The 16,280-nt window shown below is 42.3% G+C and overlaps 1 protein-coding gene across 2 annotated transcripts in view; it reads right to left on the bottom strand.

Annotated features, from left to right (window-relative positions):
* LOC124592273 (esterase FE4-like) overlaps positions 1-16,280 on the bottom strand; it is a 169,196-nt gene that overhangs the window by 101,008 nt on the left and 51,908 nt on the right. For both annotated transcript variants that reach the window (XM_047131821.1, XM_047131820.1), the window contains exons 2-3: positions 6,297-6,443; positions 1,774-1,911 (exon numbers count right to left, since the gene is read on the bottom strand). In XM_047131821.1, coding sequence (XP_046987777.1) covers positions 1,774-1,911; positions 6,297-6,443 — 285 coding nt within the window. The remainder of the gene's footprint in view (positions 1-1,773; positions 1,912-6,296; positions 6,444-16,280) is intronic.

Raw genomic sequence — 16,280 nt, 5'->3', positions numbered from 1 at the left:
TTTCTGCTGCCAAGTTTCTGTTTGTACTATCTGCTGAGCAAATGAATATTCAGGAATAAGCCTTGGGCAGCTGATTGACATTATTATGCCAATTATTAGTTGTCAAGTCTATAGAAGGCACAGAACTGCAAGGTTAAATTATAGGCCTAATAAAAACATGATTCATGGACAGGAACCATATTTTACATCCAAAACTTTTCAGCGACTGCTTCCTATCTTTTTCCTATGTCCTGTTCATTATTATACATCTTATTAAAATCAGTAGACAATATCCGTAAACAATAAGATATAGTTTGTGTTTTACTTTCAATTTATTTAGAAAGTTTATACTATTTGTAATTTATTTCTGTACTACAATTTCACATTTAATTTTTTATGTGCAAATGTTTCATTAGTGTAGCCAATTGAAGTAATATTTTCCAGTAATACTCAGTCTTTATTAGACCTACTTAAAGTTATTAAATGTGGTAAATTTACGCAGGAGTACCTGATAAAAGGTATTTGACAGCAGGGGGTAGGCAGCTTTGCCAGTTTTACCAGGGGTTCAGGATCTACAGCTCTGGGGCTTGCCATCCATAATTAGTATGTACCAGTCATCAGCTAGGGTAGTTGACCACAAAGAGGAAGTTCATTAATGTTTTGTGTGTCATGATAGCCACTGAACTTTACAAAAGATTCTGCCTTAATGTCAAGGTTCTGTACTGACAGTCCTTGCCGCAAAGTAAAAATGTACACATGGCGTAAGCTTGTCATGCTTATTTGTGGCTTGTTTACAGACTGAACACTGCGCACACACCTCATTTTCTCATTTACGATTCGCGACACTGTGTGAAAACCATCCCGACTATCTTGGAAAAATTTGCCATCAGACATTAATAAGTATCCAATTAGAGAGAGCGAACTTACTCCCAAGATATATGCGCTGAAGACTAAGTTCCGACCGTGAGCCTATGAGGCAAGCCATATCTATTCTCCCAAACAGTTCTATGATGCTGCCCATTTCAAAATAGGTTTATTAATAATGAAGAGGTTACACTAATATTTGACCACTTTTGCATAGACCACTTATATTACTCCACTTTAAATTCGTTTAACACACCCGTTCCGATTCCGTCTGCATTCACTCTCCAATTGCTGCCACTGATTTCTCTCTATCTCGTACAAATTTATCACTGCCGGTTTATTACTGTACGATCACCTTTTTTTACAGAACACCTCGCTTTGCTATGAAAATTTAATCTTAAAAATCATTACTTTACTCTGGTGCGACTTTCAATATTCTTTCCAGAAAATACTTCATTTTTAAGCGTGATTTGCAAGAAGTGCAGGCAGTCAGGGCCTGCCCGATAAGCATGCTCCGGCTCAGCTTCCCTCCTCCTTCGTGCCAACTGATCTCCAGGCTCCAGTTCAAAAATGGTTCAAATGGCTCTGAGCACTATGGGACTGAACATCTATGGTCATCACTCCCCTAGAACTTACAACTACTTAAACCTAAGTAACCTAAGGACATCACACAACACCCAGTCATCACGAGGCAGAGAAAATCCCTGACCCCGCCGGGAATAGGCTCCAGTCTCTCCCTCTTAAAATGATGGGGCATCCCTGTCAGGGTTGCGAGTGCTTAGCAAAGAGCGCAAGGGCAGATTCGGTCCTTTTTCTCTTTTTGAGCGATTTACATTCGTGTTGCTTTTCCAGGCAATGGGAGAGTGCTTTGCAGCAGGGACTCTTCTGAGGTTTGCCTATATATGAGGCTGCAGGAAGCGTTGGGCATACCTGTGGGGTGTACACGTTGAGGTAGAGGCAGTCCTCGCTGCCGATTAGCTGGCGCACGATCAGGTTGTACTGGATGCAGGCTGCGCCCTCTGACAGCGCGTCTCTCACGCCTGACCAGCTCTCTGCCGGCTGCGGGGGCTGCAAAAGAAACAGTTCTCCACTAAATGAACATCAACAGATTTCATTTAGTGTTTTCATTATTTATTGGAAAAAATATTGGTAGAAACTGAGCAGCATAGGCGTCCTTTAAATTAAAAAAGCCATAAAATGTTTCGTACAGCTCAACATTGTGTCTAATGTGCAATACAGAACAGAATCTATTAGACTCTTCAGTTGTATCCCAACTGTACTCCTTGTCAATCTTGATCGCAATAATCACTTTTAATCACCGGTTTCGGGTGCTAATTAGTCCCCTTAACATCCATTTTCACTGTTGCGACATCTGTTACTACAGCCCAACTAAAATTACTTGACAGTTGATACTTTACACGTTGGAGGTGGTTTTCTCCAGAGTGGTCAGCGTCACGCCTAAAGCTCTCGCCATTGCCAAACTGCCACAACAACTGGACAATTCACTTCCGATTTCTTGTGTGGCACTCTTTTCTGACGTGTTGGGATCCCCAATCATGGGTCGGGCACTTTTACTTTTATTTCCCACGTGATAGTCACACAAAAAACAAAAAACGCACGCAACGATGCTCAGGAAATACATACGTTTCAGACACAGCAATACTTCGGCACAAGACGTGATTCAGCGCCACATATTCAATTATCATGACAGAGATTGGCTTATGTTAGTTAACCTTCGCACGACATGGCATGAAGTCGAATTTTTGAAGGCCTCAATTCATCGTTCAGTGGAGCACCACAGACGCAAATATAGCTCCCTCCCGCTACAATGCTATGGCATAGCACAATGGTTATTGCATTAACCTATCTAAAGTCTTAGGTTCGAATCTCGTTAAATTTTGCGAATTTTCGTTTCATTTCTAATCTAACCAAAAGAGTTTGATTATTATTTTTATTCAGTTAATTGGTTTAAATTCAGTTTTTTTAATTTCTGATTCTTTGCCATTTCATTGTTATCATTTTGACTTTATTTGCTCTTAATTTTCTTCTATCATTCTTTTTTCGTCTGGAATCAGCCTGTGTCGCTTATAATCTGCAACCAAGGCCAACAAGGACTGCTCAACTGCTGGTAACGCGGCAAGTCGTGTAGCTAGTGTGAGGATAGTTTCACATAACCAGCGATAGCGAGAAATTACAGTTTGCTTTTAGCGCTGAACTGAATTTTTTTTCTGTCTTGAGTTTGCTCCTAAAGGCTAGCTATAATTGGCGTGAACAAACTGATCGTCATTTTAATTCTGCAGCTCGTTGACTGCCATTTTTTTCACTATTCTATGCTGGTACCCAACCAACCGATGGAATATATCCAAACTCATAATTCATCACTTGACCAATGCACGCGACACTTTGCACGGAACCCGAAAGGGTCTTCAAGCCAGAGGGGGGGGGGGGGGGGGACGAATGGGATATCGCTTAACCGAAGGAGAGTTGGGATCCTCCAGCGACAAATTGGTAAAATTTGATGTTGCCTAAAGTAGTTTTTGGTAACTGTTTTGGGGTCAGGTTAAAGAAATGTGCATTAATAAATAATAAGACGCCTATTTTAAGTTAATTGATATTTATTGGTTTAGATAGTAAGCTATTTGCCACTCTTATTCTTTTGTTAAAATACATTGCAACATAATTATAAAAAAATGATTGAATCTGTTGGAGTAATATATTTGCTGACTTCTGAAGTCATTTTATTCAGAGTAATATGATATTCCATTGGGGAGGGGGGAGGGCGGGCTATAGCCTCCCCCCCCCCTCCCCCCTTGCCACCACCCTTGGGTCACACCTTGCTAGGTGTTCGGTTCTTTTTATCCAACTGTTCGGTATTTCAGTCTGTGTCTGGTGTACTGTACCGAAGTACGAGTGGTTCGGTATATTTAGGATTCCACTCATATCACTAATTTATTTACTGATTTGCAAAATCAAGTCAGTCGGCCCGTGTTGGATTCGCAATATTTTACTGATCGTTGACCGTCGCTTCCTTCCTCTGCATTCGGCTGCCGCGCTGGCCAGCCTATTTGTAACGCAGTGAAGGTAGTCTGCACGAAGAGATCCGTATACTAAATAAAACTTTTGGACTGTTACCAATTCAAGCTTCTACGTTCACAAACAATTCGTGGAAAACGTCTTTAAACGAAGAAAAAACACCTAATACAAAAAACTATGTACAGAATAATGGCGATTCCATCCAGGAATGTCTATGTAGAACGAGTCTTCAGTCACGTGAGTCATTTATGGTCTAACGCCAGAAATGAACTGAGTGTCGGTATCGTAAAAGCAGAGTTTTGTTATTTGAGATTTGTAACATGCAACGACTTTTACCAAAAAATAAAAGTTAACAAAAATTTGCTGAGAGCTCTACCTAGCAATAATAAGTATAATTCTTAATGTTTATTGTGTTCACCCTCAACTCTCAGCTCATCATACAATGTTCGGTAATTTTGTCAATTTAAGCTGGCAACTGTAGTCCCATCTCACATTGTAGCGCGTGACCGGTAGTGCTTCGGCAATGTTGAAGGCGACAGCGACACGAGGCAGCTGCAGGAAAAGGCGCGCTCAGCTCAGGGTGTTCCAGAGAACCGGCGTTGCGCACCGGGTTCGATTTACAGTCATACCACTATCGATAGTAGTTCCCCTTATACGCCTTCGCTGTTAATTTCACCGAATGTTGTTTTGACTTTCCTATACGCTTAATCATTTCCTCCGAGGACCATGTCTTCATTTTCTTCACAGTTTTCCTGCGATCATTTAACCTCGATTTTCTTGCACTTCCTATTTATTTCATTCCTGTTTGACTTATATTGTTGTTCCTTCTTCCATCGATCAGTTGGAGACCATATTACTAAACGACTTTCTCGGTTCATTGTGCATGGTGCATGGTATCAGGAGCACGTACCCCATCCAACAGCTCTAAGGCAACAAAAATTTGATTTTCAGTATTTCATACAATTTCTGACTAAATTTTACAACGTGAAATTCTGTCATAATTTCTCATTAAAAAGTACAATGTTACGTTAAAGGTTTAAAGCAGCAATGCAAGAACACCTACTACGGTTAGAAACCATATGGGTCTGTAGGCAGCGTTACGTGATTACACGCAAATACCCATACCCATATTCTCCAGTGTTTGAGGAGGAGAGCACTTAGTGATCTGCAACAAAATTAACACACAATTTAAAACGTTTACGAAACTGTCTCAGTGACACCCTCCGCAAAATGATGCAGGGAAAAAGTTTATCCCGTACTAAATTTTCACTGTTCATGTATTAAAACTACCGCATCAGGCATGATGTTTTAATTGATTACTTCTTTCTTAGCAACTTTATTGGCATCACGTTTCGTAGAGTATCTTTGTACGAAACATTCAGGAGATAGGATGTCAAACATTGAGCTGTATCAAAAGCCAACTTTTGATTAAAAAGAGGTGCAAATTACCCGGATTACACTTATGTAATGTTTGACAACACTGGCTTCCAGCAAACTTTAGACAGTTGCAAACGTTTTCTAAACTTTTCTCAGTTCGGGCTTAAGGTTAATTACTCAACACATTAACTTATTTGTAAAGTAATCAGAAGTTTGAAGCTGCTTTATACGTGGGAGTTAGACTCTTTACAGATTCGTGGGTCACTGACTGCTTCTGTCACACAAGATTTCTTTGCAATTCTTGTACCTATTTTGAATGCCCAGCTTCCGTGGTTGCCTTTCATAGAGATATCCAGTCCACTTCAACTTAACTGCCAATTGCATTCATGATCGCAGTAACTTACAGTCCTAGACGACTTCAAACGCACGTAATTCCTCAGTACTACAGTATCCCACTCCTTTCCACGATAATTCTTCCAGACGATGCTGTTAAACCAATTTCGAAACCCCGTCTTACAATGACGTAATCCAGCTGGAATCGTTCTGAGTCTCCATGTTTTTCCAGGTACACCACCTCTCGTGATTTTTGAACAGCGTATTCATTATTACCTACTAAAATTTACTGCAGAACTCAATCTCTCTCTACGTACTGAAATTACATATTCAATGCCCTCAAATACTTCCTGTATCAGTTTATCATCTGCTTGTGACGCAGGCATATATACCTGAAATATTATTTTTGGCGTTGGTTTGCTGTCAACTGATGAGAATAATCCTGTCACTAAACTGTTCATAGTAACTCACTCTCTTTCCTACCATCCCGACAAATCCTACTCCTGGTACATCATTTCCTGCTTCTGTTGCTACTCCCCTATATTCCTCTGGTTAAATATCCTTATCTTACTTCCATTTTACTTCACTAACTCTCACTGTATCTAGACTGACCCCTCTACATTTCCTTTTTCAGTTTTTCTAGGTCCCCTGCCACATTCCGACTTCTGGCATTTAACGCTCCGACTGGCGGACGCTGGAAAGCTACTCACCTCGAAGCGAAGTTCCCCGACAGGAGGGCGGGCGTAGGGCAGGCCCTGGAAGCTGACGTAGGAGCCGCCTTGCACGGTGGTGGCCCTGCGGCCGCGCACCAAGCCCTCGGACACCCGCACAGTCACGAACTCCTCCGCCGCAGACATCTGAAACATCGTTTACATCTGTGTCAACACCCACCTTGCTCCCTACAAGGTGCCGTCATTTTCTTCGCCCTTTTCTTAATGATATGGAACGCACTGTCGCCAGCACATCACTGTTCGTTCAAATATCACAGGATCCAAGTGGTGGGGTTGGTAAATTATTCTACACTCTTACTCCTGCCCATGTTATTCGTTTGAAGTCTCGTGAGTCGTATATTGAACGATATTACTTGCTAAAACACATTATGCCTATTTCGATAGCGTGGGAAGTGTTGGGAGACGGTGTCGTTCGTTCGAGGGCGGAGGGGCGGGGGAGGGGTGGGAGGGGGAGGGGGACGGGGGGGAGGGGGATGGCGGGAGGGGGAGGGGGATGGCGGGAGGGGGAGGGGGACGGGGGGGTGAGAATCTGGCAATAACCGTAGGTTGTTCTGCTTAGAGCAACGCTAGCAAGAATGTCACGTTGCTTCTCGTTCGTCTACAGCAGCTGTTGAAAATGAAATGTCGCCAAACATGAAGTCTGTTGTGCAGTATGGTTTGTAATGCCAAAAAATCTCAAATCTGTTGACATTCGATGTGACAGTAACTTGAATGTGATGAGTGAAGGCTTTGTGCGTCAGTGCTATCGAAAAAGAAATGGTGATAAGGACGGATGTTTCTGATGACAGTAGTGAGCATTGCTCTGTAGTCACTAACGAACTTGTATATTCAATTGAAGAAAATTTTTTCACAATGCTCTTCAACTCTCAGATGATTTCCCTGAGATTTTTCGGTGTCGTTCGCATGAAATCGTACGAAAAACTTGGGATGCTGCACGTTCCGTGCTCTTTGCTTTCCAAAACTCCTTTCTGAGAAATCCAAAACTCAAAGCATGACTGCTCCGATGGGCTTTTTTTTCCGGTATGTTGCGGGAAATGGTAAGCTGAACAGAATCGTAGTGTGCGACAAGACAGGCTTTTGTGCGAATACGGAGACAGAACAGCAGTCACTAACGTGGGGTATCATGCCGCCTCGCAAATAGGCGGGGGCATGCCATATTGACAGGCAGATGTTTTTGAGACGGTAAAGAAATCATTTGTGCGTTTTACGGAAGATTTAGGGACCATCAGTTCTGAAACCGTTACGAGAGTACTACTGGAACCAATATAATTTTCCACTTTTCATATTCCATTCACGAATAGTGAACGGGAAGAATGACTTCTGGGGACCCTCATGGACTCTACGTCTAACGGTTTTCGTAATATGTGCGCAAGATGTATGTGGAAGTAATAAGCTGTTTGTATATTCTTTATTCGTACGTTCTCCGTGATCCACAATGGGTTCTTGTAGTGATTACCACTAACATTTAAGGAGCATCTACATAATGCTTCCGTTCTTACAGAACGAACCTTTAACGAAAGGCGCCGCTCTTATTTGGATCTTATTTCTATTCTACAAACCCTAGATGGCAAGGGTCCCAGACCGACCAGTAACATTTAAGAATCGGTCGAATGCGTGTGAGGTATATCTTCCGTGGATTAATAGTGTCTTCCAATGAATCTCAGCCTAGTATCGGTTTTTCCTGTTGGTTTCGCTATTGGGATAGATATTACCCGATGTGTTACTGTTGTTACTGTTCCCAGTGATTTATCTCTAATAGTATAATCGATCGCTAATGAACCTTTTCAACTATTTATGCGAAATACGTTTATTTATTTCCAGGGTAAGCTTCGACTTTCTGCAACAGTCTTTAATCTTTCGGACGTTTTCCTGCTTTTCTACAGAGTTTTGTGCTGTTGCAAGTTTCCAGTTCAAAACAACAACCTCTTCCACGAACAAGCTAAGGGAAATAATACCCAACAACATGCCATTTGGCGCTCCCTTGGTGTACTACTGAAATCAACTTTACATCCGTCCATTTCACTTTGATAAGAACAGCACACAGTTCTTTCTGCTAGGACGTTCTCAGTCCAGTGAATCCAGCCCGATATTCTATAAGCTTGTAGTCTGTTCACTGAACGACAACGACAACAAGGTCATTAGAGATGGAGCACAAGCTCGGATCAGGGAAGGATGGGGAGGGAAACTGGCCATGCCCTTTCAAAGGAACCATCCCGTCACTTGCCGGGGGAATCACGGAAGTTTAAATGAGGATGGGCAGACGAGGGTTTGAACCGTGGTCTTCCCGAATGCGTGTACAGTGTGCTAACCACTCCACCACCTCGCTCGGTTCGCGATAGCATTTCAGTAAAACGTTTAGAGTACAGATTACATTAAATATGTTCGATTTAGTTACCCCTGTATCTGTTCAGTACCTTCGCAGATGCTCAGTGTGATCTAGAATTACAGTACCGTGAGCAGAGCCGAACTCGTTTCCTCTGCACCGTTCTTCTCCTATGCACGGCTAGCTTGCACAACTATCTGCACTCCAGTGACTCAGGTCTGGATGAAAGGATCAAATGGATTGTGTGTCCTGGCGGGGTCAAAGATCTCGGCTAAATCTTTGAGATCCGCTGGGATCATATGGAGTTTGCACGTTAAATATACAGGTTTTTATAAATGAATATCGGGGTTTTAACGCTTTACAATATTTATTATGTTAAACTTAGTTATAAATGATATGTCAAAAGAAAGAGCAACTCAAACAGGTTTTACCAAGAATCTTAAATATGTTCAATTTGAGCACCATTTGTCACACGGCACACAAAGTCTGTAGCAGAGTTCTTCCCAAACGTTGATAAGTGTGTCTTCAGTTATTGTAGCAACAGCTGCTTCAATCCGGTTCCTTAATTCATTGAGGTCTGCTGGTAGCGGAGGCACGTACACACGATCCTTGATGAAGCCCCCAAAGGAAAAAAATCGCATGGCGTTGGGTCGGGTGAACGTGGAGGCCATGCAAAGCAAGCCCTGTCATTGGGCCCCTTGCGGCCTATCCAGCACTTGGGTACAGTGAAGTTCAACCTATCGCGTACTTCGCTATGCCAGTGAGGCATGCGCGCTGGAGCCAAACACAACTGTAAGTTTAATCTAATAAATATTATAAAGCGTTAAAACCCCGATACTCATTTATAAACATCCTGTATTGTTACTGAGAAGTGGGAAAAGCTGTCAACATTATGCGTAATAGGAAGCAATTGGAGCCATAAATTTAAATTCACCCTGCCGCACTTCTTTTACTGAAGACAATCGGTTTCAGAACATTGATATTCCATGATGCATGTACTCAGACTGAAGTGACAAATTAAATTTTGTACCAGTCTTTTGCTCATTAATCAAATGTGCTAAGTGCTGCGTCACCCTGGCAATGATCTTAGAGTTTAGCAGGAATACCAAGTAGGCTGAGCTGTGAACGGGACTTTGGACTGAGGAGGAAAGAGTGCTATGGTAGTCCTTGCAATTGAGCAGAGCCACTGTGTCAGGGTGGTGTAGTGGTTAACGCATCTACCTTGTGAGCAGCAGACCTGGTTTTGAATCACGGCATTGGTACAAATTGTCATTTGTCACTTCAGTCCGCATACATACGTCGTAGATATTCGAGACTTGAAAAGGTCTCTGGAACTATGGTTTCATTTGATTAATATTCCACTTTAGACATTTTCCTGTCTTCGCACAGAACCATTGCTAAGTGAGGGTGGAGTTACTGTTTGGAAGCCCACACCGCATGTTTTAAGATTGCTGGTTGGGCGGTCTCCACGGTCAAAATAATTGGAGGCCGATAGTCCGTGCTGTACTATGGGGCTTTGTCAAGTGCCTGAAATGAATGGTTAATCTTGCGAAAGGACTCGCCTTTAGAGTGTAGCAGAGGTAATTTTTAATTACTGAAACTAATATTTGTCACGGTTCACGAGTGGGTAAACTTTAAATTAGTTTCGGATCGAACCAGGTAGATAGCACGAGGGGTGTGGGAAAACAAGGAGCCTCGAGGTGTTATTTATGGAAGCAGGTCCGTGATGTTAATGCACATTTAACTGAATACATTAGCAACGAATTTGCTTGTATCGCGGACTGTTGTCACTAAACGCTGTACCGAGCTAGGTGGTGCAGTGGTAGCACACTGGATTAGCGTTCAGAAGGACGACGGTTCAATCCCGCGTCCGGCCATCCTGATTTACGTTTTCCGTGTTTTCCCTAAATCGCTTCAGGCAAATGCTAGGATGGTTCCTCTGAAAGGGCACGGCCGACTTCCTTCCCTAATCCGATTATACCGATGACCCAGCTGTTTGGTCTCTTCCCCCAAACAACCCAACCCACCCACTAAATGCTACGTATGCGGCAAGTTGCACGTGCGTTGTAAAAATCAGCCGGCCGCGGTGGTCTCGCGGTTCTAGGCGCGCAGTCCGGACCGCGCGACTGCTACGGTCGCAGGTTCGAATCCTTAGGTTAGTTAGGTTTAAGTAGTTCTAAGTTCTAGGGGACTGATGACCACAGCTGTTCAAGTCCCATAGTGCTCGGAGCCATTTGAACCATTTTTTTGTAAAAATCATAGTAAAAATAAGAAATCATTTTGGAACACTATATCGCTATTAAAAACGCCCATTAATCTTGATATCTCACGTCAGTAAAAACTCCGTGGATCCTACCACTTCTCAGCTCTTCTGCTAAGCACAGGATTTAACAGTGGCTCTCTCTTGACTATTGTCTCTATCTAACCACTCTAAGACATTTGCGTCTACATTTTTACATACGAATTCTGGTCGTCGGAATCAAGTGGGTAGAGCTAGAAAATACGTCCCTGGAGGTCCCGGATTTAATCCTGTACAGGGGCAGGGATTTTTCCTAGTTAGCCTCTCTAGGTGAGCCCCAGCTCCATTGGGCCTCCTATTAAATGAGTACAGCAGATAAAATGCGGCCGGGACTGTGGGCCTGCCATCCTCCCCCTCCTAGTGCCGCCGCAAAAAATATGTGCACCCTAAGTGGAAGCAAGTGCTAGGCCCTGTCAGCATCACAGACTTTAGCTTATCTTGCCTTACCTTACCTTACATTACCTCAGGTTATCTTGCATATAAATAGTCCACATTTAGCATGTTATGACACAATGTTGCTATTCTTTCTTTACTCAAATCAAATTGTGTTTTGTCATGTAATAATGTGTTAATTTACGCACCTTTAAGCAAGATATTTACTTTAACAATAGATGTCAGCAATACGATACACATGGCGCTAGTAAAAATCTGAATCTGAATAACTTGGCAACTGTCAGTAAACTGAAGCTATTCATATAAAGCAAGTATCGAGACATGCTAATTTGTTGCCACGATTGCTCCTTAACTTCCAGGACTGTCCCTAGAGTTATTTAGGACGCCAGTGCAGAATACTGAATTATACGACAGTGTACAGAAAAGTAATGCTTCTGAAATCTTTGTGAAAACTCTTAAAGCTTTTTAAATAAAATAAACTTTGTTAACATTCTAAATACTTAGTCTTCATGTCTAGATATTCATTCCTCAACAAAGTCAGCTTGACGACAAACACATTGCTCCCAACGAGAGACGTCTTTGCTGATACCATCACTGTATCTAGCTTTGTTCACGGAGCCACAACCTCACCTCTGCTTAAACCACTTCATCAATACCAAATTGAAGTCCTCGAAGGTTTTGGAAATAGGTGAATATGAGACGGGGCTAAGTCGGGACTGTATGGATGATGATCGATGGCAGTAAAACCAAGGCGTCGGGTCGGCTTGTTGCAGATCTCACAGCTCTTGTGTGGTGTGGCACTGTCATGCTGAATAATTTCCAGGAACGAGTGCAGGTTACAGTTGACTCGGCAAAAAGAAAGGATCGTAAATGTTTCAGTTTGCAGCGCAAAAACATTTACCTTAGGGAAGTCCCGTACATACTCAGACGTGGTTTCTGCTCCCCGATATCCGAACATTATGCCGATTCACTGTACCACAGGCATGGAAGGTGACTTCGTCACTGAACACAATTTCATTAAGAAAATCATCTTCAATCTGTATTTTGCTATACATTTCTACACAAAACTCAGCTTGTTTTTCTACGTCAGTTCCTCTTAGAGCTTGCAACAGTTACAATTTGTAGAGTTTGAATGACAGGTCGTTTTCGTAATACTTTCCACACTGTAACACTAGGCATATTCAATTCTAAGCTACCATGGCTCATTGATTTACCTGGACAACGAACGTTAAGACTGCCTAACTTGTTCAATTGTTGCGTCAGAGACTATGTGACACGGCGTATGTGATGGACATTTTCGGTGAAACGACTGTGCCATATAACAACAGTTTGAGTTGGTGGCTTGCAATATTTAGTCCTGAACTGTAGCAGCGGATCTGGGTTGATGAAACTAATAACACTGGGCGCACTCTGCACCTTTATACAGCGCCATGATGATTGTTGGAATACTGCATTCGTGCATGCTACCTAACGGGATCCTCGTAAACTAAGTGTTTTAGGCGGGAGTAAAACTTGAAGATAAACTGCGTTCACTGCTGTATCGAACACTTCTTTAAGTTAATTACGCTTTAGAAAGTTGGACACTACTTTCACATAACTAGTTTATAAACTGTCTGCATATAATTTATCAGCTTCCTTCCTGTTTGGTTTCTGTTTTATAAATTATCCCCATCTTTACTAAAGGGCGCTGGAGGTCAGAACCACCTCCTATTTGCAGTAGCATAGCAGGTTTCGTGGGAGATGCCTTCCACCAACAACTTCTGCGAAGCCTGATATGAGAACACTGCTCATCGCAATTTTAACACATTTTTTAGGAAAGTCTTTTGAAGCAACTGATGTCATCTATACCAATAGAAGCGGGAAGTGAAAATATCTCTTCTGATAACTAGTTTTACTTAAGGCAACGTTTTAATCACTGTTTCTGAATTAAAGCATTACTACAGACAAAATTTTCATAATACTGCACTTTATCTAGATTAAATCCATTTACAGTTTTGTAATCTGCTCATCAAACGGAATTGTTTCACGTATATCATGATACCATTCTGTTAGATTTTTATCTGGGCATGTTACTGTTTACTTTTGTTTTGTTTCCACCCATTTCAAACAAAACCTTACAAACACAGAACAGGTAATTTGTTGAGGATTGCCATTTGGATGCACTGAACTATCTGCACTGTTTTCCCATGAACACAATTCAGATTTGCACAAAACTTAATTTCAAGCCATGTACTTCTGACAGAGCTTTTCTGACACCATGGAAATGACGCCTAGTTGCTGAAATAAAAGCAGAAGCTTAAGGGGGGGGGGGGGGGGTGGTCCTCTCTGACAGTACCACCTGGGTGGCCGGTTGTTGTGGTGGGTCTTGGCAGACACGTTAGTTGATGAGAGATTTGCATATTTCTGTAAGATGGTGTTGCACTGTTTTGCCTAGGATCTTGAGACATTGCACAGAGCTATCACGAACGTTGTCATAGAAGACAACTCAGTTTTTAACTTATATCTGCTAATTGACTAGATGTACATGGCAGCTTTACTGGACTGCAGATCGGCTGTGCGAAGAACACACATATGGGATTGTCTTTTCTTACACTGACGTTCTGTTTCTACCGCCATAACATGAGAGTCTGCGTCGTACTGGTCGTAATCATTACCTGTGTTGGGTCCTACTTCTCGCTCTTCGGGGAGGTGGGATCTGTTATTTGGATTCGTTTTTGGATTTGAGTCTTGTTTCCTTTTATTTGCAATCCACTGTCATGATGCGCCACTCTCGTAATTCAAAGTAATGATGAGGTTTCTTTCGAAAGAACTTTCAACCCTAAACTAGAGCCTCAGACGACTCTGCGACGGTGTGGTTGCGAATTTCCCAAACCACAGCTATTGGCTATTGGGTGGAGAACTGTAACGCCGCTCTTAATCGGTCAGGAGCGCACTACACGCAGGAAGCGGCTACTAGTTTAGTGAAGTACGTGTGGCGTGCATATGTTTTTTGAGAAATCTGTCCTTGGGATCATAGACGAATTGCCTGCCAAAATCGCAATTACATCATCTAAAATCTTCTCTCAGAGAATGCTCGTCGTCGCAGATCAGATACAGGCATCCAAGAAGAGATCCCAGAATTAGTATCGCTTATTGAAAAGGTAATGACGCCCAGACAGTATTAGGAACAGAAAGTTGGTTGAAACTGGAAGTGAATAGTAACGAAATACTAACTTCAAGCTGGAATATTTATTTTAAGGACAGATTAATCGCCAATGATGGTGGCGTATTCGGTAATATCTAGCGAGGCTATGACGGTTTCCGAATGTTTATTAACCTGGGTGAAGCTAAGTGACAAATGTCGGTCAAAAACGGTAATCGGATGCTTTTATAGACCGCCTGATTCGGGATCTATAGTGGCAGAGCGCTGCACAGAATTTGCAGAACACAATTATTAATTTTCCTGTTCATTCCGCTGTAACAGGGGGTGACTTCAACTTGCCAGGTTTTCATTGAGAAAGTGGTGCCATCAGAACTGGTGCCGGAGACAGGAATGTGTGTAACATTATTCCGAAAGACTTGTCGAAAATTACATCAAGCAGACAATTAATGAACAAACGCAACAAAGAGACCTGAAGTTATCGAATAAGTTAAAGCAGAGGAAGGTATCACTGATCATAAAGCTGTGATAGCAACTTACAAGAAATGTTAAGAAAGGTAGGAGAATATTTTTGCTTAGTAAGTGTGAGAGGATACAATCTGCAGAGTATCTGAGTAGTCCTCATTAAATATTCAGTGCCGAGTTTCAGTGCCGTGGTGGAAGGTGTGGAGCACAAATGGAAAAAATTAAAGGATCTTTCAGTATGATTTAGACAACTACACTTGGAGCAAGCACTTTAAGAGATGTGAAACCCCCTCTGGTTTAATAGCTATGATTAAAAACTGCTACGTAAACAGTGATCAGTCACAGATCCATGACAAGTCAAAACCTAGATGACAAACAAAAGCTGAACGAATCGTAAATGAGCGCAAGGACAGCAGTGAGAGATGCGTTCAATGACTTTGAGAGTAATACGTCAACGGATCTGAGTAAAAACCCTGAGAGGTATTTGCCTTACGTAAAATCAGTAAGCCGTTCGAAATCCTCTGTTCACACAGGGACCATAATGGCACCAAAAAGATGATAGAAGACCGAAATACTGAATACGGTCTTTCGAAACTGCGGGAGATTATAGCACGTCCCCCGTTTCAATCATCTTACGAACAGCAAGATGACAGATACTGAGATACCGATCACGGAGTAGAAAAGCAACTACAATCAGTAGTGGAAAGGCATCAGGACCGCATGAGCTACCTACTAGATACCACACAGATTTTTTGCTCCCGTTCTAGCAGCAGTTTATAGAAGGCATTGAAGGCTACCTAGCGAAGGGGATAAACCCCGGGTCATTTCCGCTTTAAAAAGGGGTCGTAGCACAGATGCACATAATTATAGGGCTATATCGTTTTGGCGTCAGTCTGTTGTAAAATTATGGAACAGTTTTTATGTTCACGAATTGTTACTTTTGCAGAACGGAGAGCTCTTATATAAAAATCAACATGGATTCCGCAGGCAGATCTTGTAAAATGCAGCTCGCCCTGTTCCTCCATGAGACCCATAGAGCCGCAGACAACGGCACTCAGGTTGATGCTGTGTTCCTTGACTTAAGGAAGGCATTTGACACCGCCCTGCACTGCCGTCAAATGAAAAAAAAAATAAAAAAAATGTACTGAGTATCGGACTAGATTTGCGACTGGATTCAAGACTTTCTTGCGGACAGAACTCAACACGTCACTCTTAACGGAACAAAATAGACAGATGTAATTTTGCCCCTGCACGTCCGGAGGTTAGAATATGTCCGAGGTATTCCTGCCTGTCTTAAGAGGCGACTAAAAGGAGTCTCACACGTTTCGGCCTTTATGTGATGGT

This window comes from Schistocerca americana, chromosome 2 (genome assembly GCF_021461395.2).
Source record: "Schistocerca americana isolate TAMUIC-IGC-003095 chromosome 2, iqSchAmer2.1, whole genome shotgun sequence".
In the NCBI taxonomy this organism is placed as follows: domain Eukaryota; kingdom Metazoa; phylum Arthropoda; class Insecta; order Orthoptera; family Acrididae; genus Schistocerca; species Schistocerca americana.
This window is presented reverse-complemented; position numbering and strand designations above follow the sequence as displayed.